Source organism: Calidris pugnax, unplaced genomic scaffold (genome assembly GCF_001431845.1).
Source record: "Calidris pugnax isolate Ruff unplaced genomic scaffold, ASM143184v1 scaffold188, whole genome shotgun sequence".
Classification (NCBI taxonomy): Eukaryota; Metazoa; Chordata; class Aves; order Charadriiformes; family Scolopacidae; genus Calidris; species Calidris pugnax.
Genome location: NW_015091257.1, coordinates 7,706,297 through 7,734,180, shown reverse-complemented (window position 1 = coordinate 7,734,180; position 27,884 = coordinate 7,706,297). Strand labels below are relative to the sequence as shown.

Here is a 27,884-nt window from a genome sequence, read left to right as displayed (position 1 = left end):
TACGTCAGCCAGTTCCTTCAGGATTCTGGGATGTATTTCATCAGGTCCCATTGATGTGTATATCTTCAGGCTCCTGAGTTGATCTCGTACCTTGTCTACACTTACAGTGGGGGGGACTTTGTCACCTTGGTCTCCAACTTGTGTGCCATCAACATGAGAGCTAGGAGGAAAGGGGTTGCCAATGAAGACTAAGGTCAAAAAGTTGTTGAGAACTTCCGCCTTCTCCTCATTTGTTGATACAAGTTCCCCACTGTTGCTCACCAAGGGTGGTACGTTTTCTTTAACCTTCCTTTGCTGGTTAATGTACCTGTAGAAACCTTTCTTGTTTTTCTTGATCTATCCTATGCTACTCAGAAAAAGCAAGTGATGACTGAGACCACAATAGATGGGTTTTTTTCATTCCTTGTGAGAATAACCCCTGCCTTGAGCTATCATTTTAACACATTACTGTAATGTGCTTTATACTCTGGGGCCCTTCTGAATCGGAGAGCAGTGTAAAATGCTCTCACCTCTTTGCCAAGTGAAGCTTTGTGGTATGAACGTTTATACATACAAACGCTCATACAAACATCGTATGGACTTTAGCATATTATACCAAGCCTTTTAGTGAAATTTAAGCTGCTAATTATAAATTTTTAGTACCTTAATATTTTGAGACTTAGCCTTTTTCCCTCTCCTTTGACCACAATTAAGATTTCTGCAGAATAAAAGCAACGCGATGAATGGCAAGTGGAAGTGAGAGGTAAGTCTTATTCAGCCAAGAAGCTTCTTTTGGAACTCAGTTTTTCAGAACCCAGAATGCTGGAAAGGCTGAAAAAATCCATGATTTTCCTCTGCTTTTCCCCCAGACAGTTGAAAAAGGAGCAATCTGAAGACTGAGTTATATAGACAGATATATTTCTTTGGTATGGTTTTGTGCTTTTCAGGTCAATGGTAAGATACAATATGCAGAGCAAGATGCAAACAGAAACATTTTATGTGCTCAAAGAAACATAAGATATAGCAATAATAATATAAATTATATACCCATTTATTATTAATAAGGTCACATTTTAAGTGGTTCTATTAATAACTGTTCCATTAATCCTACCTCTTAGACTCAGTCAATCTTGTATTTCTCACTACTGTGATGGTGTGTCCAAATACTACAACACTTCATTCTGGAGGAAAGATACTAGTGCCGATTTGTCCCTTAGGATTTTAAACTTTGGAGATACGCTACATAGATGGACTTTAAACTTCTGTGGATGCCACGCAACACTCTGGGTAACAGTAGTGAGGAAAAGTTGATCTTTACTCAATTGTAATTGAATATACTAGTAGTTAAAATAATACCCATCTCCTTTCACTTGAATTTTTGTATTATGAATAGCTGTTTCCTACAACACATCAGTATTTCTTGCTACTCTCCAGGATCCTTATCTGGTGAAATATTACATATTCAGTGCAGCTGCCTTTTTTGAGAAAACTTGGTTTTCTTGCAGATCTTCTGACTTCATCTCTTCCTGCCAGATCTATTCTATGTCACCTTCTTTGTGTCACAAGGGAAAAACGAGGTAAAAAAGTGTATACATAAAATAGATTTATATCTAAATATATGTAGGGATGTATCAAGCAAGAGGAAGCATATATTCAGAGCTGGGAGAAAATTTTAAAAAGTAAGGAAAATGCATTTAGGAAAGAAAAAAGTGTCCTTACAGATTAAAGAGGAGAGAAACTTGGCAAAAAAAAAAAAAAAAGAGGTCAGGCAGAGCCGGTTCTGTAGGTGGCACGTTCAGTTATGGGCTGACCTTAGTGCAGACAAGTGTTTCTCTGTGCTAACAGAACTTTTGTGAACCAGGGTGACAGCTATGGTTCTTTCCAATGTTTAACAAATGTAACAATTAAGAATTGTTAGCGTTATCTTTCTTCCTTAAAAAATTGAAAAAAAAAAAAAAAAAAGTGACAGTACAGGCTTGAGGAACTGAAAGGCTTCAAATTACCCTTATGCCAATCCATCACTGGTGCAGCATTTGACAATTAATTGTTTGGGAACTGCTGAGTTAGACTGAACCAAGCAAAGACTCCTTGACCTAGACCAATATGATGTGATAAGAATACCAGCAGAGGCAGCAAATGGGCTGGCTGGGAATCAGAGTCTGTCTATCTAGTCTTCAAATCTACATAATTTTTCTTTTTGTCATTTACATATAATTTATCCTTAATTTTAATGCATTTCTTGATTTTTGGAAGCCTTCATTATACTCTAAGGATATGGTAATAGAACATCTTATGGTTTCATAGCTATCATTCAGGCCACTTGGAAGAATTGTTCATTAAGCATCATGGAGATAACTTCTGGAGATCTAAGTGGCAAGCTGTCATGTTGCAGTGAAAGTAGTTAAAAAAAGAACATTAACTAGGTCAGCTCCATAAAATGAATATTTGTATTACTGTACTTATTACAAACATAAAAATGATTTTTTTGCAGTCTTTAATTGAATATGGAGTAATAGGAATTAACTTCATGATGAAAATGACAAATTATGAATGGGTTTTTTTGCACTATGGTTCAAATACACCTGAACTAAATATACTTCTGTTAGATTTTTTTCTTTTTTATTTTGAACCTGTCAGGGCATGAAGGTATTTTATACTTCCTAAGACTGGGCTATAGCCGGGTAGGATTTTTTAGTTAGCAGCATCAACATTGGTTACCCATAATATGGGGTTTCTTTTGAACTGTGGTGTTAATTGGTAGCCTTGCTCAACAGTCTGATTTTTAAACAAAAATTACTCCCTAAATTGCCAGCTTTTGTTACATTTTAAAATCAAATTGGGTGCATCAAGCTTCTAAAAGAACGTAGTAACATTGCAGTATGATGTGCTCTAAACAAACAATTACTTGCTGGAAATTCCAGTACAGAAATTTACATTATGTAGTGTAATTTGTATTTCACAAAAATCTCCTCAAATGTAAGCAGTGTGGAATAAGTCAGTGGCCAAATCAGGTAAACAACAACCAAAAAAAATCTTATTATAGAAATGTTATACCTTTATGACATTCATTCCAATTCTGTTTAATACTCATCTGGTGGGATTCATCTTACCCATCACTGCGTATTTATGATGCAGTTCAGTTGTCTGAACTATCTTTATAATGAGAGAGAAACAGATTTTTATACTAAACATCTACCACATGATGAGAAAAAAATCCTAGAAATGCCCATTTCTGTTTGATGACTAAGAAGAGAATTCAGATGGATAGCTCAGGTACTACTACATCTACTTCATGGATATTTGAAAACTGGTGAAATGAATTCCATTACTGTGCTGACTTGTACCCTGCAATTGATCCCTTATTGTCTCTCTGTTGCAATCAAACTATTTATACTGAAAACTTGTGAAAAGCTTGACTGATTTTCAATTTGTTCATCATGTTTCTTCAGTATGTTGCACAATGAGACTATAACTACACAAGTGAATTAGACATACTTACCTGATTAGTGTTTCACACATGCATGGGAATGTGCTCAGCTTTGTGCCAGAAAAATAAGCTCATTATGCTGAGGGGGGAAAAAGCTTTATGCAGACCCTTAGTATCCTACATGGAAAGCTAATGTTCTTTTGTTGAAATGAATGAAAAATAATGCTGTTTAAGTATGCAATTTTACCTATTAGAGCTGTTGCATAACCTCTCTGCTTCAGGAGTTCAGAAAAAGTTATTTCTTCAGAAGGAAGTCCTCCAGAAGAGGCAGAAAATAAGAAGACACCAACTCGTGAGAAGGCAGCCATTCCTAAATGCAATGAAAATTTATGAGATCTGGATAATATAGTGAAAAAATTTCCATTCATTCATTCTGCATGCACTTTTTTGCTTTAGGTGGAATCACTTAAGTGACACATTACCACCAGACACTAAACATTGCAAGTGGCAGATACAATCACCCATATAGCTGAGCACGGTCTTTTCTGTATTGACACTAGAAATTGAGAAGTGGCAGAAGGATTTTCTGCTTATAACTGTGGGGCAAGCCATCACGTAACCAGCTGCAGCCCCTTCCGTAGATGTTCTAAGATACAGCATATCTGAAAAAAAGTTGAGCTTCCATAATTTATTTTTCTTGTACACGGGGAAGGAGTGGGCCAGTGGACTAAGCAAGATTGCTTCCAAATTCTACTCTCAGAACTTCCACTTACTTCACATGCAGTTTTCTACATGCCTTTAAGGTTACTTGAGAGAAGGGAGTTGAAGTAGGGTAGTTTTACAGCTGGACATATAAACATCATGAGGTCGAAAAAGAGCAAGAGAGAGTCTGATTCTGGGAATGGAGTGGCTAAGGCACTCAGCTTTGATGGGAGAGTACCAGTGCTCCAATGGCATGAATACATGTGACTCAATGTATACAGAGTGCATTAAAGCAGCATCAGGTATCAGCTAACAAGACAACATCTAAATAAAGCACAGTATGCACTGAGAGTCTGAGGAACACAAACTTGAGCTTATAAACTACTCTAAGGATGAGGAACTTGAGAATTCAGGTTCATGAAAATTAGATTACTAGGATTCCAGATGAGAGCTGGCTCCGACTATAGATAGACAGAACACAGAATATCTATGCAAATCTGTGCAGATGTATCTCCAGGAAGTCTGAATTATGCAACTGAATGATTGCAGTGCCAAAGTTACATGACTGATAAAGACAACCAGAATCTCCCCTCAGGTATCCCTTATGGTTAGATGAGAAAAAGACTCATTAGACTGGTTTATTAAAGAGAGCTCAACCTACCCTTCTAATGTTGAATTCAGTTTTTTACCCCAGCTTTATTGACAAACAGTTTAGGTAGCTTTATTCATCTATGCGTATCTATATTTTATTTATTATATATTTATTTATATTTATATATTATAAATATATACTTATATATATTTATAATATTATTCTATATTTATCTATATTGAATGTACTTCGATATCTTGCAACTGAAATCAGTGTAATTCCCTTAAGTTACCAGAATGAAAGTACAGAACCATGATTTTTTTTTATTGTTACCTTTCTCTGAGTTTGTTCCATCAAACATCGCATTTTGGAATATATTTTTTTCAGCTCTATTAGCAGGAGTTTTAAATTTCTAACATTTTTTTTTCTCCATCATAATTATAGTATCTTTTGTAATAATCCTTTATTAGTGCTTCACTGATGTTTGTTAAGAAGTTTCTATTTAACAGTTTCATAATTCACTTAAGTAAAGCTCAATTTTTGAACCTATATGGCAATTATTAGGTATGACTGAGAGCAGACCACTTAAGAAAAAAATCAGTTCAAATCCTAATTTTTCAGAAATAAGAACAAGGATCATAATGGAAAATGACCTGTGGCTTTACCTACAGTAAATATTAATAGCCATATAACTGTAACAGGTATATAAAGTTTTCCTTTGCAGCTGAGTGTAATGGAAAATTTAGCAAGTTATATTAGCTGGCACTTTTGCAGAAGCTTGTTACTTGATTTGAATGAGCACAAATGTATCAAGTAGGCTCCAGAGTCTTGCTTTGCTTTCATTCCCAGGAGCAAGGACAGGATGTTTTATCACTAATGAACAAGTGATCTGATTAATGTATAATGATCCTTGCTAAAAATGACGTTAAGAGAATGTTAAAGTTGCATGGCTAAGCACTGAGGGGCTCAGTCCCAGCTCACTAAAACAGACTGGATCTTTACTGACTCAAATGGGCTTTGGATCAGGTACTTTAAAAGTAAGAGAAGTTATTAAATGCATGTATTCATAGTATACTTAACTCTGTCTATGGGTAGATATGGAATGAAAATACTTACAGAAGTGAGATTTTTTGCTTTCTTTTTCCCAGCTTTAACGGCTGCTGGAATATGTTAATGAACTGTCTTCCCCCCCTCCCCTGAAAAAATAACGATTTGTCTAAACCAAAAGGTTTAGTAGAAACAGAAATATCTGAGCAGAAGAATTTACACTGGCTTCTTCAATTGTGTCTTTCTAGATGCCTCTCTGTGGTGCTCAACGCTCAGGCTGCCCACCAACACCCTGGGAGCAGCCTGAATGCAACTGGAGAGACAGGCTTAGAGCCCACTGTGTGATTCTGACAGTGACGGAAGTCGATGGAATTTGGCTGCATCTTCCATTAAAGAACCACATTCAGACTTTTTCCTTGGTATTTAAAAAAAATACTTTTCTCTATAAAAAACTTTATTTTTGTGTTAACACTTCTGAAATGTGAGAATTTCCCATATATATGGAAGATTTCAAATGCTGAGCTTGATTAATCACTGAAATGAGTACCTAATCTGATAATGATAAAAATATCAAGAAAGGCAAGAGAAAAAAAGCATATAGTTTACTGCAAATAAAAGATTATGTTTATACATAAAGTAATGAGATTTTACCTGATCTGATAGGATATCGCCCTGTCAGGAAAGCTGCCCTGCTTGGAGTACAAAGTGGAGATGCTGCTAAATGCTGAGTAAGTGTCACTCCTTCCTCTGCAAGCCGGTCAATATTAGGGGTTCTAGACATATATATGCAGGGAAAAAACAAAAGAATACATAAAGGTGATTATTTGGAAATGGGCATGGTGAGATCAAGGCAACCGAAGCCTTTTTCCCATCAGGAAAATCAAGTTGAGAGTTACTGTATGCAAATTATCAGAACCATGGTGGTGTTGCAAGTCTAAATACTAGCGTGTCAAATATATTTACATTAGGTGTCAACTCTGAACTGAGACACTGTGGTATCGTGCCAAAAATCTTTTTCCTCACTTTCATCTACTCTTCATGGCCAGTACTAAACTGTGACATGTGGATGTGTTGTATTGCCATCCCTTTTAATACATTCCTTGACCCAGAACCGTAACTGCTTTTCTGCTTCAGCAATGGGGACAGGAGAGACTGGAGAAAGCCTGTGCTTCCTTCCCCCCTACTTGGTGTCACTTTTCTCTTTCCCCAGCAAAAGTTTTTTGGCTACAGGTAATGTGTAGGGGTATCAATTATTAGGAGAGATTCCAATGGTCATGACTCTGTTAGGCTCTATATTAACAATGTTTACGTGTCTGACATGGCTATATCTGCAATATTAGATCCAGGGGCATATCCAATTTTCTGTATCTGCATGAGAAACTTGTCTGTGACCTGGATCATCATGCACATGAAAATTGGTTCCTGCAGGAAGAAATTCTGTGCCTGTGATACTGCAGAAAGAAAACCAGGAATGCAGATTGGCCAGGAGCTGCAGCATGCTCTAATAGGTCCCTGACCTGGAAGATTAATGACCATGACCTCAAGGCATAGTAGTACTCCCATCGTCTAAGTCTGAATCGTCAGAAACATTAATTTTCCAACAGACTACTTTGCTATCTCTAATATCACCTACTAATAACAAGCAGTATGATGAAATTTCTTCATACTCCAAAGATCTAATTCTGAATTGTCACATATGAGAACATAGTTCCTGGAGCAATTCTGGGGACTGATTGGAAGGGGACTGATCCAAGCATTGGTGTTGTATATATACTTTTTTCTGTTTAAAACTAGAAGCTGTAACTTGAGTGATTTTTGTTTAGTTTGAGTTACAAGGAGTTTTTACTTCCAACTAACTTCAGCAGGAACAATATTTGACAGAACAGTGCTTTAGGTCGGAATATTTTATTTAACTTGATCAAAGACTTTGCACCTCTGAAACACAATGACTAGGTACAACCTGTTCTGTTTACACAATCATTGTACCTCAGCTGGTAGTAAGGATCATATTGGAGAACATTGCTGAATTACTCAGCTTCAAACTGGAAAAGGGTAGATTTAGATTAGGTATCAAGAAGAAATTTTTCACTATGAGGGCGGTGAGGCACTGGAACAGGTTGCCCAGAGAAGATATGGATGCCCCATCCCTGGCAGTATTGAAAGCCAGGCTGGATGGGGCTTTGAGCAACCTGGTCTAGTGAGAGGTGTCCCTGCCCATGGCAGGGGGGTTGGAACTCAATGATCTTTATGGTCCCTTCCAACCTAAACCATTCTATGATTCTACAATTCTATGATTCTTTTTAATGAATTTATCAACTACAGCATAAAGAAAAATGAAGAGAAAAAAATCAGCATTTTATCTACAATTGGTTAGCGACAAGCTTGTCTCAAGCCACAAGTGCTTCAAAATACACTTAATTCATAGTATTTGCATCATGTGTATTTTAAAAGAAAATTGATTATACTTTGCTTCTCTAGTCCTACCCTTATGTAGTTGGTTGCTCAATTCTCTGTTTATGATGCAATTTTTCAGCAGGATAAATACATCAGTTAAGTCTTTTTTCTCTTATTAAGAAAAGAATCAAAGATTAAATATCCTATTCTCTGGAAAGATTATTAACTTTGATTACTTATAATGAAGTTAATCAAAAGAGTGAATGTTTTAGGGGTTTTAACTTTAGAAATCTAAAAACCTAAAATACAAACAAACAAACAAATAAATAAAACCATGACTCCCCCAAATATATCATCATACCTTAAAGTTCTGTTCCCATAACATCCCAGGTCTCCAATACCAAGATCATCAGCCATCAGTAAAACGATATTGGGGTTTGAAACATGGTGGGTATTGACACTGTTTATGGCACACTGGCAAATTATTAGAAAGAAAAGGAGTTGCATCTTCTTCCTGGTGTGCAAGAACAGGTGGAAAACATAATAGACAAAGACCATTTTTTTTTTCAATTTGACTGTTAATTTAATTTAGACCTATTGTTGCCCTGGATTGTATAGCAGAAGAGAAAATAAGATTGTATATTTTTATTTGGCTTTTTTCTTAAAGGGTTTTTTTGCATTATTTTCTCTGTCATACTTTTTAAAAATAAAAATGCATCTTTTAGTATATAGCTAACCTTCCCTTCCACATCTTTATACAGATGAAGCATTTAAATAATGATGAACAAGGGACTAGCGAAAACATCAGTGACAATGCTTCTGCATACACAGATGCATGACACAGCAATAAACCATGAGAGCAAATAAGGCCCTTTCTTTTTTTTTTTTTAGGTATAAATGTGATTTCAGGAACAGAAATTTAAATCATTTAGGACCAAAACTTTCAAGCTTCATTGCAAAAAAAAAAAAAAAAAAAAAGTTAATTAATTGTGCCACTGAATTTCTTTTCAGTAAGGGAAAAAAAAAGTCTGCTCAAGTTTCATGACAGGAATAAGTATTATGTCAAAGGGGGTGAAGAGATGCACTACCAAATTATTCAAAAGACTGTAAAAAAAAAAACCTCTTCACAAATGTTTTAAGTATCAGGGGCTATAGCAAAATTATGTAAAAATATTTGATATCACAATATTCTATAAACAATGGTCATGCTATATCCAACTTAAAACAGTATTGTATGCAAAACAGAATGTATTGTACACAATACTACATATGATACTTTTATGATAAAAGCACAGTCTATTTGCAGATGTGCATGCTATAAATGTGATTCTACCTGAAGAAGGACTTGTTGTATCTCTGTTTTAAACTGCATTGGCTATGCTCTGGCTGAAATCGAGTGCCTCTAGATTGTGATGAACTGGGCCAGGTACACACGTCAGAAAAGAACAGAGACTCTGCCTCTTTTGCCCCTGGTAATACTCCCAACTTTTCTGGGTGCAGGGAGCCTTTTCCAAATGCAGACAAGGCACAAGTCACATCTGCATTCTGGATTTTGCTGGGACAATAAGGGAAGTGGAGAAAACCAAGTCTGATGTAGAAATTTGAAAGTGAAAGAGTAGGAAAAGGAACTAGAAACTAGGATTTTCAGAGAGAATGAGGACAGCAGGTCAGGAAATAAAAAAAAAAAAAAAACTTGCAAATCAATGAGTTATGGTAGATAAAAGTAAATGGAGAAAAGATAAAGAAGCCAGAACTGGAAGAGCTGGTACAAAGACACTAGACATCAAGGGAGACAGATTCATAAATTAGTGAGGCGTGGTGGGTAAAAGTATCTGTAGATAAGAGGAAGTAGTCAGAACTGGAAGAACTTGCACTGACTTGAATAAAGAGCAAGATGGGAAGCTTGAGATCCAGCTGGAATGAGAATTGCAGGTTGAAATGAGGAGAAAAGGTAAAGGGTTTAAGAAATACTAAACACAGTTCTGCTTAGTGAGACGCATCTAACCAACCCTTCATCAAATTACCATACTAATGAAGCTGTGTAGCACCTGCCACAGTGCAGACTTTTAATCTGCACAGTAGATCTACCTTTCTTCCCTGAAAGGATGAATAAGTGTGAATTGTTTCCTAGGCTTTGCAAGAGAACAGCCAACACGCAGACCCCTTAGTATAGGAACAATCTGCTGCTCTATCTTATGTTCCTCCTCCACTGTTCAGAGTGTGAGGGTCTCAAGGTCCATGCTAATAGGGACGTTGAAAAGGTTAGAGCTGCATGGATGCTCACAGGACCTGCACATTTATTTCACAGAATTACTGAGTGCCCTCGGTTTTGCCATAGGCTCCATGTTGTCTGAATAAAACCTAGAAATATATACATCTGCCACTAATAAAACCATGATTTTAAAGGCACAACACTGGCTGTTTTGTAAGTTTTACAAACAGAAAGTCCAGGGTTTAATTCAACTGGTCCAAACAAAACATCCTGTGTTTTAATTAGAAGGTATGGAGCTATGGAGAGCATCTTTTGAATGTGTGTGAGGTTTTTAGCCTCCAATGAATGGAGAAAATTAATTTGCCTTTTACTTAGAAAAATTACTGTCGGAAAAAATAGTAGCTGTATTTTATTTTCCTGAATGAAAGAAATCTAAAAGAATGAGTGAAATATCTTAGAAACTAACTGACTACAATTTATCTGAATTTAAAGTAATTTCAAGTCTGTATAGAGATAACATCAGCAGGAAAATAACATATTCATCAAAATACCTAAGAAAATTAATCACTTTGGCCAAAATTTGAAATCTTCTGCTGTATATATTATATAGCCTCTTCATATAATATTTTTAAATAAATCTATACAGCAAAGTAAGCAATAGTTGTGCCCAGTATCAACTGGATCATTGCCATTTACAAAGTGGCTGAAAATCTCTTATTGTCTGGATCTGCTCCTGGAGAAGTTAGTCTCATTTAGTACCTCTATTTCTCATTTTGCAAATCAACAAAAAAAAAATGTTATTGAAAGGTGACTATGACACACTACTGTTAGACACTCCTCCAGTCTGAAGGAGTATCTGTAGACAATCTCACGCATTGGGCAATTTGCCTCCACCTGATATCATGTCCCTGAAGTGAAATCAACAAGGAAACAGGAAAAAAAAAATTAATCTCAACAACTCTGATTTCTCTGGTGTACTCCCTCTCTGCAGCAGACTTTCATGCACCTTGAAGGGATGTGCTTGGAAAGCAAGAAAAATCGGATGGATGAAATTGAGTGGAATGGACAACAGCAAAGAAATTCAGAGGAGCAAAAAGGGAAGGACGTGAGAAGAATGAAGCTCTAAGAATGCCGAGGCTTGTCTGTGACACTCCAGGGTTTTTAACGGTGAAAACACAGGCATGTGCAGACCTAACATGAAAATGATTTCACCAAATCAGATGAAGCTTTCACTTAACCTAGCATTTTGTCTCCAACTGCGGCCAATCCAAATGTTCAAGGAAAGAACATAAGAAACTTGGCAAGTATGTTCTTCTCCTAGTGTGCCCTTCTAGCTTTTGGCAATCAGTATTCAGGGTATTTTAGACAGGACAATAGGTCCCCATGGACCTCTTTACCTTCATGAATTTGTTTTAGTCCATTTTGAAATAATTAACATTTTTTTTTTGCATTGAATCAATTTACTTTTCTTTTTTGACTTCCACAACATTCCTTAGATGTTCCTGCAATAGGCTTCTGCTTTGAAGACTTATGTTCTAGATGGAGGTGGCAAAATTTTTCCTTAAATGCCTGTAGGACACATAACTGAAATTTTTAATTCCTACTTCACTTTCCATGTGATAGAATAGGACTAATAGTACCTCCTTTCTTCCCAAGCTTGCTGCTGAGTAGATTTAAGAAAGCATAGATGCCTGTAGATGCATGTGGGTGAACATAAACACATATCCTGCTTTTTCTACATTCCATCAAATTACATTCTTGTGATTCTAATACATATTTTTTATTTGTATCAAAACAAATGAAGTGTAAATATGCAAGTACAAATGGATGAAAATAAATAACAGATATAATCTACTATTTGTTGATATTTCATATAGATTTACCAAACACTTTTTGAGTTTTTTACATTAAAAACAGGTTGGCAGATCACATAGAAGCCAGAGTTGGATCCCCTCCGGGACAACTGGCTCAAGATATCGCTAGTTATTTCATCCTTATCATGATTACTAAAGACATGTGCTTCTCTTATGGGAGCGATGATAAGAAACTCTTTCAAACCCCTCAATCATCCCAGAATTTTTATTCAGTTTGATTAAGCTATTTATCTCTATTAAGCTATTTATTCTTTTAATATAATAGAACCCTTTGAGAAAATGCTTAATATACTTTATCCTTGAAGGTACAGTATTTTCTGATGAAATAAGCAACATTTAAAGATATTCACCTCATTAAAAAATGCTGTGCTATGCTTAAGCAATATGCAAAAAAAAAACAAAAGAAAAACAACCTTACTTAACTGAATGGCAGAACTCAAAAAATTTTCCTAAGAGTTATAAAAATCATACTCTAAATAAACAAACTAGAAGAAAACTCTGCCCTTCTTAAGATTCCATAAAGAGAAAATTTCTCAGCTTCATGAGAAACAAAAAAGTAAGTTTTAAAATTTAAGAAATGTTTAAATAGTATACTGAATATACGATTAATAATTTTTTTTTATTTCGGCTTAAGATTCACTCAAATCTCAATTAAAGTTGGTCATATCTGTTGCAACTTTCATGTCATATGACCGTGAAAAGAGAAATAAAACCGTATGTTTTTGGCCTGCTCCTAATGCTGATTCATTTAGATAAACAACCATTACTTTGCATTTGCAACAAGCTAAGACCATGCAAAAAGTCAGTTATGGCATCCTAATTGATAACTGGTAGCTCAATCTCAGATATATGATTGCTTCAAATATTTATTTTTTATTAATAGTGTAAACTCTCTGTTTCTTAATGCTGATCTTACAATATTTTGCTATTTCTCCTACTCCCTGTTAAGATACCTTCTCAGAGTCCTCTCCAGCTCTTAGAGTCAGATGTGCTCCTCCTGTTTCCTCAGGTCCAGGCACATTTGATATGCTTATTAGTTGTTGGGGTTTTTTGTTTAGAAAAGACCAAGCGACACAGGAATCTTCCATCCTACCTATTGGTTAGGCACTTCAGATTTAGTGCCAGATTAGGATGACTATTTGTTTTCCAGGTTGGAACTGATTTGCATTCAGCCCTCTCATGATGTAGGCAAAGAGGGATGGGTCTGTCTGTATCTGTAAACTGATATCTGTGCCTATGAAGCCAGAATGCTTTTCTGAAAAGTGCCATTGGATTTCAATATGCACCTTCAGGTAACTATGGACACAAATGAAAATCTGTATTCAATTTATTGAAAGTTGTCTCATTCGAAGACAGAAATTTGCCTTACCATGAGCTGGGAAAACACCAGAACAAATAATCGTGTTTCTTGTTCAAGTATGATTAATAACTAGGTCTGGATCAAATTGAGAGGAAGCCACACAGATATAAGTTCAATTTAAGTGTCTTTTTAAAATGGCCTCTCAAGAACTTGCTAGTTTCATCTCAAATAAATTACAAAACTTAATGACAGTATGAATAAATAATAAACATTAATTCTGGTAGTAAGTTATAACCTGAAAGGAAGGTAAGATTATCTTTTGTGATACAATGCCATTATTTTATTTGTAATAAAACACCTGTATAATTACATACACATATCAGCCCACATACTCTTTTCCATTATTTCTGTTTCACAATATTCCTTCTGTTAGCCAAATGCTCATTAGAAATTTAATTCTGAATATGGGTCAGCAACATAATAAGGGAGAATCACAAGATAACACAGACAGTCATCCTATTTGCCTGTTATGCACCATACTGAAAGAGAAAAATCTTTTCATTTAAAAAAACAGATGAGAGGAAAGAGCCTCAACTTGCACAAGGGAAGGTTTAGATTGGATATTAGGAAAAAATTTTTTACTGAAAGGGTTGTCAAGCATTGGAACAGACTGCCCAGGGAAGTGGTTGAGTCATCATCCCTGGAGGTATTTAAGAGGCGTGTAGATGTGCTGAGGGACATGGTATAGAGGTGGACTTGGCAGTGTTAGGTTAACAGTTGGACTCAATGATCCTAAAGGTCTTTTCCAACCTAAATGATTCTATGATTCTTTGGGGGAAAAAAAAAAAAAAAAAAGCTAATAATGAGTAACTACTAGTGACTGTCCTATCACCTTCTTGAAATCAGAGTCAAGTATTCTAAACAATTAAAAGAAATCTTTCAGGTTCAGTAATTGCACACGCAATAAGCATGTATGAAGGATGCCACTGTCTGCTCTGTCTTTACAGTTCACCACTTCACAAGGATTTTAGGTCTGTAACTCTCTGCATACTTCTTGTAGTGTGAATATATAATAAGTTAGCATTAGATGTTGATGGAAAAGAAAGATTAGAAAGCTTCACTTCTGAAATCCATACCAGCTTCAGTAAATATTACATTATGCTTATTGACATATGTAAAGCTGTTGACATATGCTATTATTAAGTTTCTGTTTAACTGTGTATGCCTATTTGAATAAGAACTTTGTAACGCTGTATTAATCAATGTAATATGACACTTGCTTACATACTTTGAGGGCTTAGCTAAATCCATCCATGATATCTAGCTTAATTAATAGTTTTGAAAGCTGTCAAATCAGGATATTTTTTTTAATATACCAGAGCTGGATGATGTGTGAAAGGACTATTTTTGATACTTCCTTTTTCAAGAGTGTTATATGGACATGAAGAAGAACTTGTGAGACTAAAACTTTGTACTTTTGTTTTTGTGATAAGCAAGCAGATAAAAACTGTATATCTCTACAGGACTGTGAGTCTTCCACATTTGAATTGGACCAACACATAAAGCACAGCTTCATCTCATTGACTGATTGCAGACTCTTCACCTTCACCTAACAATAGCCACACTGGTCTCTTCTGAGTTTCCATTCATATTCAAAGTCATAATCCACAAAATGTTTAAAAAGGGGAAAAAAAAAAAAAAGCCTAAATACACGTAACATTGAACTAAGACTCTAAACTCCACCAATACACTGCCTTCACAGGGACAGCGCACAGCTATGAAGGTTAGTATCTAAGTCTTCTGAGGTACAGCAAGACAAATGGCCAACTGCTTAACACTAGATTTCAATTTCATTCAATTTGAAAGCAATTTCTAAGCCTTTTTCACTGAAAAGGTGGTTTTAAAATGCCTATCAGAGGGAAACGTAACCTAACAGGAAAAAAACCCTAAACGCCTCAAAACCTCACAAACCCCATCTCTCTCCACTGGAATCCTTTGGAGTCTGTGAAGATCAAAGCTTTACGTTTTATAACATAATATCATTGCATTTTCTTATATCTGCCACGATTTTTCTAGTCGAAGTGGTTTACCAGAGAAATTCTAGTGAAATGGCTACTTAATTTTTCTAGCAAGTACCACATCAATAAAATGATCCAGTCTGTTATACTATTTCCAAAGGGTTGTTTCATTTAAAAAAAAAAAAAAAGAGAAGTTGCATTTGTATTAATTTGTTCTCAAAGTGTGGGAGTATTATTTTTAAAACACCTCTATTGTTATTTATACTTGCATTATGATCACACTCAAGGGCTCTCAATACAGCTGATCGTATCAGATAGAAAACTTGGGAAAAGGTTGTATTCAGCCAATATTAATTTTACCCATGCAGAAGTTAAACGTCTAGATGGCCCATACCAACAAACGGTCAAACCAACGCATCTGAACTTATTAATCTTAAAATTATGCATTTAGTCTGAGATAATTATCTAGACTTCCTCTCTAATTAATAGGAAGGGACAGGCACCTTAAGAGGATGATTCATCTCTTTTTAAGATTGGCATAATGAAATGTTGGAAGTGATGCTCATGATCTTTTTTCACAGGCAGAAAGGGAGCCTAAACACCTAGTTTAGACTAGATGTATGCAAAAGGAATAAATTTACATGAAATAAATCCCACCTTGATTGAGGGTTGCCTGTTTTATGTGCTCAGCATAAAACATGAAAAACAACTTTATGTAATAAACAACCACTATGTTTTTCAGTTAGTATAACGTGCTCTACCACCCTTACTGGTGTGACAGTTTCTTAGTCTGTGAGTAATTCCACTGAAATCTGAGAACGGTGGACAACTCTTCATGAGTTTTAGTTGCAAAATTTTGGTCCAAGGGATGCATATAAGTATTTTTCCTTTTGAGATTGCATAGGAATCTGATGAATATTCCATCTTAAATATTTTATTATTTCATTACTCTCAAACAAAAGATACATAAGAGTGATTACATACAATAGCAAGGATTATTTTATAGGAATATTGGTAATTCTCTGATTGGAGTCAGCTACAGCCAGCCCTGTATCTAGGTTACAGTCACGTTTGATCAGACAAATAAACTTTATCTCTGACAGAGTTCTGACAGAATAGAAATTATATTCCCCACTGCTACCTGAGCCAGATGATATTTCAAGGAAGGTGTTGTCAGAGGTGACCAACCAACAGACTGTGGGTTCAGCCTGACTCTGTGGTTCACAGAATACTCCCTGCTGCCTTCTTGCCTAAGGGCTACACACCCACAAGGCGACCAAAACAGCCTGTGACCAGCCAGTAACTACTAGATTCTATTACCTTCCTTCATGAGGTCCTTTTCACAGAAGAAAAAACACTTTAGCTCCTTACATATGACAAGAAAGAGTCTGTTAATGTGCATGGGCACTGTTCAGTGATTCACATGGATAGTGTACATTTTGGTCATGTCACTGGAATGCACCTGGTCAAGTATTACCTGGTCTCCTGTGCACCTGTTCTCCTGACCCCTATCACACCACAGAGGATAAATTCATTCTCATCACAGGACAAAGATGCACATGTTTGTCCTGTCACATAGGGGGAAGGAGAAGAAAGAGTAATGGTGTACTTATCATCTGATACACTCAGATCGTTTGATGGAGAAAAGGGTACTGCAAGCAGCCCTCTCATTTGTCCATAAAAAGCCATTCAATATTCCCCATTGCAGAGCATGAGCACAGCACAGTATTAGAAGGCAAGTAAACTAATCGAGAGGAAATGGTTGTGTCTGGACTATTACTTATATCCAACCTTCGCATTCTTTCCCAGAAACACCATTAGAAAGAAGTCGTATTAGAAAAAAGCATTAGAGTATAAGGAAAAAACATGCCTCCCATGTTTATCAAAACAAAATATCACTTTTATGTGCATTCGGATTATTTCAATTTACCAAGCTACTGAAAACACCACCACTTTTTCACGGTAATGTATTGGAATGCAGGTGCCAACATACTGGCAGCTGAGAGCTGAAGTGGGGGGCTCTGTGGGAAGAGATCAGGGGCTGCCCTGGGACAAAATCAGTCATTCCAGCCAGCTGTGCAATGGACCCATGGCAGCACACAGCTGAGCCCATCAGCCAAGCTGCTGGCACCTTGGGGAAACTTAGTTAAGAAAGGGCAAAAAACACTGGGGAGGAAGGAACATAGAGAGAAGGGGGCAGGGGGAGGAGGGTGAGTAGAGAGTGAGGAGGAGGCAGGAACAAGGCCAGAGAAGTAGGAGGTGCTCCACACTGGAGCAGATATGTGCCCAAAGGGACTGCAACCCCACACCAGGGGATAGGAAAAAAGGAGCAACCAGGAGCAGCAGAAGGAAATGGATGGACACTGACTTTGTCCTCCTGTGCTACCCATTGCCTCACCGAAGGGACCAAGTGCAATCTGCAGCAGTAACACGGCAGGAGGAGATGTCAGGATTGAAGGTGTGAAGACTAGGAAGGTGGAGGACAGGAATCTGAAGTTGAGCCAGTGAAAGTGGGAGGAAAGGTGGTTTTTCTGCATTTTTAAATGTTTTTTGTTGTTTCCCAATATTGCAAGCAGAAAATAAATATTTATGCTACCTGGCAATAACTTAAGTTTAATTTCCAAAGTTGTTTTGACCATGACAGTACCTGGCAAGTGATTTTCCTGTCTTTATTTCAACCCATGAATCTTCTCACTCCTGTTCCTCCTGTTTTTTATCCTCCTCTCACTGGGGAGGAGGGGAGCAAAGTGAGCAAGCAGCTGTGTGGGTGCCTGGATGTCAGCCAGGGCCAACCCACCACATTTAAAAAGAAAAGGGATAAATAGCAAATTACTTTCATTGATTACCAATAGCCAAAAGTTTCTTTGCTATGATCCAATTCATCTAGGTTCTAAAAGTGAACCTTTTACCAGGGAGAGAAATGGCAAAGAATTTTAAGTAAAAAGTAATTCAATTTGAGATCAGCTGACTTAGGTGTTGCTGGTGTAAAAAGGAGGCTCACAAGACATAAATGAATAGCTTCCCCTTCCTCTTAACTTGTACTAGTAACAGACACTTAAAATAAATGAGTGTAGCTGCTTATTGAAGACCAAGTTCCTTTTTCTACAGTTTCTGAAACAAAGGAAGAACTGGTTTATATTATTTCTGCTGTACAAATAATATTCAGGGAATGGTATGTTCTCATTCTTTACATATGCCATTAACACATGACAAATTGTTTGGAATTTTTTTGGAAAAAATCCTTCTAGTGGGGAAAAAAGTGAAATATAAAGAAAAAAATTTTTAAAATGTTTTAAATTTTAAAATGAAATTGTTCTCCATTACTTTTACATCTAGAAAGGTAGCCTGCTTATCATTCACAAAGTGAAACCAAACCACTTCTGTTGTTCTTTTAATCTGGGAGATATTTTTACTCATTATTTTGAACAGGGCTAAAAGATTCACCCCAAAATCACCCATTTTTTATAACCTAGTATAAAATTAGAACAAAGGGAAGATAATTATCAATTAATTTCTTTTTTTCCCCAATTAACATGGTGGAAAAAAAAAAGCTTCAGAAATGGGGAGGAGGGGCAGAAAATAAGGTGGTAAGTAATTTTCTAACCAGCTCTAAAGCAGACATACTCCACTAGCATTAGCCACTGTAAATACTAAAAGTACAAAATAGCTTTAAAATCAAATACAATTATTGGAAAACATATTTGAAAACAAAAGGCAAGGATCATGAAATTAGATCTTACAAACTAGGAAAATATTTATCCTGGAAAGAACACTTGTACAATTAGGAAAAGAAGGATTCTGAACTGCATAGTGGTTATGTAGCTGCCTGACTACAAACTACATATTTCAGAATCTTCTAAAAAATTTGCAAGCCAAAGGGTAAAGACATTTACACAGTAAGGCATACATATTACCCAACTTTTTATCCCAATTCCCAAGATCTGATAATTTACTAATATCAATAAGCATACAAAGGGATAACTGACTTACACCACCATCAAGAAAAAAGATTGTGAATATACTTAGCTTGACAAAATATTTGATGGATATAACTTAAACATCATAGGATTAGACCACAGTCAGAATGAAGGCCTCAAAATGAAGGATATGTGAAACAGCAAATAATTCTAAGACTAAAAATATCTGCCTAAAATACAAGAAAAGGAAGTGGATCCTTAGAGTCTGACAGAAAAAAAAAAAGTCTTGAACAAACAGTGTAGAAGTGCATATATCATATTACGACAATACAGGAAAAACAGCAATTTAAGCCACAAGGTCTCAAGGTTTGTTCTGCCCTGTGAGTAGAAAACTCCTGCTGCTTCCCTCTTCTCCTCCTTCCCTCTCCCTCCCCTTCTGTTTTTTAATCTAGTTCTTTCTTTCTTTCATAGGGTGCTGCGCGCTGTTCTAGCGAGCGGGAAAGAACGACGCACCAGTATGATGCAAGTTCAAATCCAACTTTATTAAACAAGCTGCGTTCTTAAATATTCTTTCTGTTCTCCTGTACACGCGATCACACGCCGAGCACGCAAGATAGAGCAAGCTTGATTGGGTAGCACGCGTTGTCCACGCGCCCTTAGTCCTTAAGTGATTGGTTAGTCTAGAAAGATGCTATATGCGTATTATTCTTGCTATCAGCATTTTCCCATCCGCATTTTCTTACTTTTCTGCTAACTTAAATTGCAACTGTATCCGTTAGTTTTAGCTCATGGCCTTGGTTCACAAACCCTGGTATTCATTCAGTATCGCTAAGGCCCCAACAATAGGGACTCTAGGAAACTTGTGAATTCTTACTGTTAAAACACAACACCGTCCCTTTGCACATAGGAGCTAAGAGGCAAAATCCCAACAAGATAAAATGAAAATTACCCTTAGCTCAAGACTATAGTAAATCATTTTCACCTTATTTTCTATGACATTTTAAGAGCATAAATAAATATAAAAAGTATTCTGAAAAGGCTTTTTTTCTATTTTCTTGTAGTGTACCAGTATTAACTTCCTTTTAACATTTGAACAGTTTCTCAATTATAGCTTCAAGCATCTCATTATCTTTTGGCCTGGACTGGAGCATGCTGCAAGTATGAAGTGAATAACATGCTTTTTCAATTGTATCATAATGTCTTTAAAGAAGTTTTTAAGAACATACATTTTCCTTCACTCTGTGCCTTTAGGTACAACACCACCTTAAGTTTTTAAACAATGGATTCTGTTCATCAGTGAAAAAGAACGTATCACTCTTTCTGTCCAACATGTATTCTTCAGGACTAATACTTTACTGCTATTAATAGACATCTGCTGTAAGAGACAACATATCCAGTTGTCTATTATAATAACTTACATGGTGACGTGACACTTCTTATGTAGCTAAGAGTAACTTTCCTAAATGACTAATCCATGTCAACAGCTTTTAATTTTCTTCATCGTAGTTGCCAGTTCAGTCAGCAGCGCAGAATATAAACACTAACAAAAAAAAAAAAAAAAAAAAGAAATAAAGTAGCCTTCTATCTTACTGACTGACTTGTAATTAAATAAATTTTGTAATACTTAGGATTCCTAGGGATTCCTGCAGAAAACTTGTTTGCATACAACACTGTACAACTGCCAACCTGGCCAGTTAAAGACAATATTCAGAGGAAAATAGGTCTGACTGATCCCTGCACCGTAAGATTTCCTTTTGAGTATGGCTGATCAACTCATTCTTTATCATGTTAGAAAAAAGAAGACACCATTTTTACACCATTACTTTTTAATTTAAAACATTTGTCCAGGATGAGAGAAATTCAAGATCACTATCACTGTGAACATGAAGCAGTTCAAACTGCACAGCACAGAGTGTCATAGCCACAGTTCTTGTTAAGCACTTGGTAACAATCCATCTCAGATGCCTTCTCTTCCTCCTTCCCCTTTTCTCACCCTAAACTTCTCACTCTAAAATAATTTTATTTCATTGCTCCTCATCCCCAAACTTCCTCCCATACAATCAAGAAGATACCTTTCTAATCCATGCCCTATCTATTCCAAATCCCTTCCAACTAAAGAATCCCGTATTAATGTGCCATTGATCTAAACTCAGGCTGAATACCTCTTGGATGCAGCTGCTCAGCTCCTCCAATTCTGCTTGCCCAGGGCTTGCTACTGTCACTGCCACTCTACCATTGCTACTCTTGATGCTGCTTCGTCTCACTGTTTGCCTCCTCTGTTCTTCTCTTCCCACAACACACACTCTTCCTCTGGCCAGCAGTGCTCCCTGTTGCTGACTGTCACTCTCCTGGTACTAAAGCAGCCTCAGTGTCACGTCTGACAGGTTTAACACAGGTCTGCATTTACTAAAATCCACCTGTAGACAACCCTAAGGGCAGAAGTAAAAAATCTGTTTGTGAGAAAGCAGAATGTATGGAATCCATACTATTAACGAGTCATTACAAAACTGCATAACAAGTGTTATGTGTGATCAGACTCTGTTTAACGTTTGTTTTGGTTAAACAGGCTTCTCCTCTCTCATCTTCCTTCTTCTTGTCTCAGTGTGCCCTGGCAGACACATCCTATTCAGAAGCGATGATTTTTTCCTTACCTTTTCTCTTTCTTTATTATTACTTGCCATCCTCTCTGTCTCAGTGATTCCTCTTACAGAGACTGTCCCCTCAGTAGCTGTGTTTACCCCACTTAGGAGGTTGGATGTGTATGAGATTACAAAGGAAGATATTAGATTTATTTAATATCACTTAAAAAGTTACAGTTAAGCCTTGCATGCTTCCACCTTTGAATCAAAGATTTTGTCACATTATGTACAGTGCACACAAAGCAGAGTCACTTCAAAACTACAAGCTTATTTCAGAACCTAACCCCCTCCAAAACTATTTAACAATTCATTTCCATTTGAATCTTAAACCAGTGTCCATAATCAAAATTACATATACTTTTAACATTACTTTTTAAACAACCAGAGCTTAAGTGGTAAGAGAAAAACCACTGTTGCACTGCTGGAAAATGTTCTAGTTCTCCAACACCCTGCTTTCTTTTTTTGTTCAAAATGCTTTCACAATTCAAGTACAGCTTATACCCTTCTTAACCCATTGTAAGCAGGGAACATTATACTCCATTGCAATACCTAATAACAAAGTACATTTTGTTACAAAATAATTTGCCACTATAGTTCATAGTATCTTACAGACAAGACTAGACAGTATTAAAATCCTTTCTTTCTTATATAAAAGACAATGCATTAAGTTAATGAGGAAAAGACAACACTGCTTATGGCATTAATTCTCATAATTGCTAATTTCCTGCAATAAGGAATTTGCTTTGACCTGTGAAAGAACATGAACTCCAACTATATGTGACCTCAATGTTTACAATGAAATCATATACAAATTATATACCATGGGGCAGGAAGGGCATTTTACCTTACAGCACGGATTTGTTTCAGTTTCTGCCTCTAGTTTTCAAAAAAGATGGCTGCTAACTTATTATCAGTAAATGGGTACAAAGTCCAGTCACGTGAACTGAAATAGAAGGGTGGAGGGGAAGAAAGGACAACACTGAAAAAGACAACTTGTTATACAACACCGACAGTATTTCTTGATAAGACACTACTTCACTGGTAGGAAAAAATCTCAACGTAGTTTCATGATGCCTCTATACACACGCCTAACCAAGACACTTGGTTTAGTTGTTGCTGAAGATCTCCGGTTAGGCTTTTCAAGTGCAAGTGACTCTGCATGATATTTTTGGAAAACAAGGGCAGTGTCGGGATCTCAGGTACATTTCTGCCTTCACTACACATGGTAAGCGTTCCTGCAGAATATCCACATAGCAACTTCTGAGAAACTGCATTAAAACACCTTTTAAAGTATAATTTCAGATCAGTGGTTTTCAAACTTTTCCATTTGAGGCACAGAACTATTTAGAAATTCTCTCTACATAAATACTGTACACCATAGCCCATTCTGGTTTGCGCACTTTGCAGTCTCCTAGAAACTGTATATGACCCCAGAAAATTACCGCTCCAAGGACCCCAACGTGAAAAATCATCCATTGCCCTTTGAAAAGTGCTAACTAGTTTCATACTATTCTCCTTCCTCCACCCCAATTTATGCATTTTTCATAAGGAACTTGATCAGGAAGAGAAAGATTTATGTCCAAAGATGTGTGACAACCGATGACACTGAAAATTAACAGAACCCAAGCCTTACATTCTAAATATAAAATTTTACTTTTCTTCCAGGCAAAATATTGAAGTTAACAATGACTGGGAGAAATCAAACTGAACCAATGTTTTTGAACAGCTAAGAGCAAAGTTTAAATTACATTTTCATGTGGTTCAAGAAATCAGTACAGCTTGTTCAAAGCTTTTCTCCTGTGTTTTTTCTCCCTTTACTTTAAAATAATATTGTACGGTAACAATTTTGAAACAGTTTTAAAGTAGCAATCTTTTCTCTGTCTCATATACTAATAGGGAGTGCTAGCTCTACCTTAAACATTTGAAAAACTTTGCATCTATTGTCTTGCAGTTGTTGAAAGCATTAACAAGTGAAAATAAAGACAATTTTAAAAGATCTTGTCAATCTCCCTAAAATAACCAGCCAGCTAGTTTTTAATCCCTTTGATTAATCATATTTTTTAGATAAATCATATTTTAGAACATATACCTTCATACAGACATAAAAAGCAGTACAAGAGATACAAGAGATGAGATCCAACATCCCCTGAGGACACCCAAAAATATTTGTACTTCACCAAGATTTATGTACATACAGTGCAACTCTTCAGTAATGTATAAGAATAACTGTTTACTTACAATAAATTTTATTAAAACAAATTGTTATTTAGCAACATTAATTCAAAAACTTGTGATCACGTAAATTAGAAGAAAGTAGTGATAAAACAAGGGTACGTACGCCAAAATATGGATGAACTGAATGAAAAGCAGGCTTGTCTGTGCTAATTAATGTGACAATTTGAAGCATTTGATATGGAAAACCAAAATGCAGCATAAAAAGATCTATTCATTCTAACTAAACCAGTATGCAGAATATTTCCATGAGTTAATGAGTGAAAAAACAAACATCCTTCCCCTCTCCTATTGCAATCTGAGCACTGAATGAAGACTGAATGGAGGCGTTTTCTTTGTTTGGGCTTCTTCTCCATGTTTGATTAGAAATCACTAAAGGGTGCTTTACTCAATGACTTCAAAGCTTAAATGGGTCTGAAAACTGAAATGCTAAAGGAAGGCTGCATTTAGGCTATGGTAAATAGGGAATTGCATTACCTAATAATGTATTCTCCAATGATACGGAATCTTGTTTAATGGATTATAGTATCTGTTTCTGGGGTTTGGGTTTTTTTTTTCCACATGGACATGAACACAGAGTCCAACGTTGCTTTTTTCTTTCATAATTTGATAGAAACTTTTTTATCCAGACATGTTGCTCTTCCAGTCACCAAATAGCGGATAGTATCGACTTATTTATATACAAACATTCATATGTATCACAGGAGTTCAACTCACTGAATTGGTAAAGGAAATTATTTTTTTCAATACTGTTTGGGAAGAAAAGGAAATAGAAGGATGCATAACTGAATCTGTTAGCATCTAGAGGAAGGGCAGAACTGAAGTGAGGCAGGTGTTTTGTCTCAGTTCATCAAAACATCTCTGCCAAAGCTTTGAAAGTTTAGGATTGAACTTAATCACCCCACTAAGTGCTCATCTACCAGGCACAGTGCATGTATCTTTGTGAAAACAAAACACGATACACTACTGTCTCAGACTGGCTGAATGATGATGCACATCTAAATGCTTATATTTCCACATAAATTTGCTAATGCAAACTTGCATTTAACAGGGATTCAAGTTAAATACACCAATAACAGAGCTAAAAATGGAAAAAAGAATATTCGTTAACTTCTCTGATCATAGTAAAAAACAAGGAACTTAGCTAATTTCAGAAGATATTTTTGAAGGTCACACTTATCCAGAATTAAAAGATACAGTTCTGTTATTCCTAGGGACCTTGTACAAATTGGATTATTGGATGTTTGAGGATATTTATTCTGCAACAAATCTTCAGTGGAAAAGATGTTTAAACTTCATTCTTCAGTTTAGTCCAAAACTACCAGTGACAAGTTTCAGTCTAAAAATTCTATAGCCATGTAGTTATTCTGAAGGATGTAGGGGAATCATTATATGAACTTGTGAAATCTGTGGCGTGCAGAGGACTTTGTTACGAGGAAGTCACAATGGCTTTCATAAATGGAACTCAGTGACATGGTCTAATGATTTTGGTATTTTTTTATCATGGTTGTGCTTAACTAAGTTAAGAGTTACATATAGGAGTTCAGCTGGAATAACACATCAGCTATGCCATGTAAGAATAAAAGATCCAGATTTTGTAGTCGCTATAGCCTTAGTTTCTGACTATCAAATAATACTTTTCTAAGCTACCTCAAGTCCCACACAGAACAGGGTGTTTAGAGAAAGATGGGCTTGAACACACCAGAAAAAGTATTTAATTTGATCTTCTAGATAATGTGTTTTATTGTATGTCCTGGATGTGATGAAGTAGGAAAAAGCAGATGAACATGCAGGTCCCCACCCTTTGTCAGGTCCTTCAAGAAGCAACTATCACCCAGATGAACATATTCCAAAATTGCTAGTGGGCAAGCATGTATTATATTTCCACCAACTTTAAAAAGCTTCAGTGCAGACACCACCCCGGAAGATGCTGGTAGCAATTCAGTGACAAGAGTGCCACCTACTGAGTGAAGCTCGATGCTCCCTGAAGCACTTGGGCTTTCCTCTGAGCTCTGCAACTCAAGAATACAGCCTAAACCTACCTCATTTCATGACCTCAACACATGGTGGCTAGTCTCTGGATGGCATGTCCTACTTAATTAGGATATACAGCCATCTTAGTATTAGAAGTCCAGATGAGAACATAATTGTTGGCCAAAAAGAAGAAAAGTGAGTGAAAAACAGATTATGGAGACAGGTTGTCAAACATGGTCATTAATATAATACTAATTCCCTATTGCTTGCAGCAGCCACTGGTCTAAATGATACATGCAACATTTTAGAAACAGTGATACAACAATTCATTCTGCAACATAGCTTCTTGCAGATAGCTGCCTCATCAGGCCTACAAGATAATCATTCTTCATACTTTAAAAATGCAGAAAAATCTTTCAAACTGTATGAAGAGGTATTACACTCTTCATGGGCTAGAGATGTTGCTACTCATCTCTTTCAGTGAAGTATAATACTGACTATTCTTAATTAATGAGGATGCAGCTAGAAGTGATCCATAAAGACAATTTTCAATTGGACAAGTAGCAACAAAAATTTTCAGCTCTTGGCTTGGCACAAAAATGGAGAATGACCTGACTAAGCATCAGTAGTAAAAAATATTTGCAAGGATTACAATCATTCATTAGTGAACAAAATACAACTATGGCAAAACCAGTAATGCAGTTTTTACATTAATTCAGAGGAATTCTGTATCTGGGACTAAGAAGGCAGTCTGTTAGTAGAAGACGGCCCTTCTAATTTGTAATTTATAAAACCCACAGCTACAAAAATTTACCTGAGTGCTAATCCGGAAGAGCAATCAAAATACTAAAAGAACGAATCAAAATAATAAAAGAAAGCATAACTTTATGAGGAAAAGTTAAAGGAATGAATTTTGTTAAAAAAATAAAAAAAAAAAAAAAGTAGAGGAAGAACATGGAATATCTTAGTACAGCAAAAGATTCACTGAAAGATTTAGAAGATTTTAAGCATAATGTCTGGACCGACATCTTAAGCATATACAGTTCTGTCTCAATGCAAAGAATTCATCTAGATCTTGAACATGTCTTGAGGTCTTACCTATATGTAAGCACATGAAATGGAAATTTAAGAATCTTCCAATCCTGCAGCGTCACTGTGATCAATCACTCACTTTACAGAACTCAAGGTGAAATGTTTGAGATGCACTTAGCAGATGGCACTAGCTGGCTTGAGAAAAAAAATAATAATTAGATTCTCACTAGGACTCTGTCACTTGACAGCAATAGGACTACTATGTTTCCTAATATATAACTGTATCAGCATTTACAAGTGGTGTTTCTTCTTTTACAAAGGTTTTATGAAAACAAGTATCTGTTACTGATCTTCTGCTAAGGAAATTTTAGTTCAAAGTATAAAAAGAGAAATAAGGCTACATTATGTTCTCATACACTTTGTTACAACACACTGAACCTAATTCCCCAAGGCATGTAAACATATGCTTAACTTAAACTAGGTGGACAACCTAATGAAGGGACTATTTCCTCACCCCAAAATTAGTCAGTGGCCTACGTGCTAGT

At 36.2% G+C, this 27,884-nt stretch overlaps 1 protein-coding gene across 4 annotated transcripts in view; it reads right to left on the bottom strand.

The window, feature by feature from the left end:
- STS (steroid sulfatase (microsomal), isozyme S) overlaps positions 1–27,884 on the bottom strand; it is a 117,443-nt gene that overhangs the window by 83,614 nt on the left and 5,945 nt on the right. Inside the window, exons 3-8 of one of the 4 annotated variants that reach the window (XM_014960267.1) lie at positions 27,406–27,534; positions 22,946–23,336; positions 20,881–21,002; positions 8,503–8,655; positions 6,399–6,520; positions 3,654–3,776 (exon numbers count right to left, since the gene is read on the bottom strand). In XM_014960267.1, coding sequence (XP_014815753.1) covers positions 3,654–3,776; positions 6,399–6,520; positions 8,503–8,655; positions 20,881–20,882 — 400 coding nt within the window. In that variant the 5' untranslated portion in view covers positions 20,883–21,002; positions 22,946–23,336; positions 27,406–27,534. The remainder of the gene's footprint in view (positions 1–3,653; positions 3,777–6,398; positions 6,521–8,502; positions 8,656–20,880; positions 21,003–22,945; positions 23,337–27,405; positions 27,535–27,884) is intronic. The other 3 variants (XM_014960268.1, XM_014960269.1, XM_014960266.1) reach the window with 3 other exon arrangements.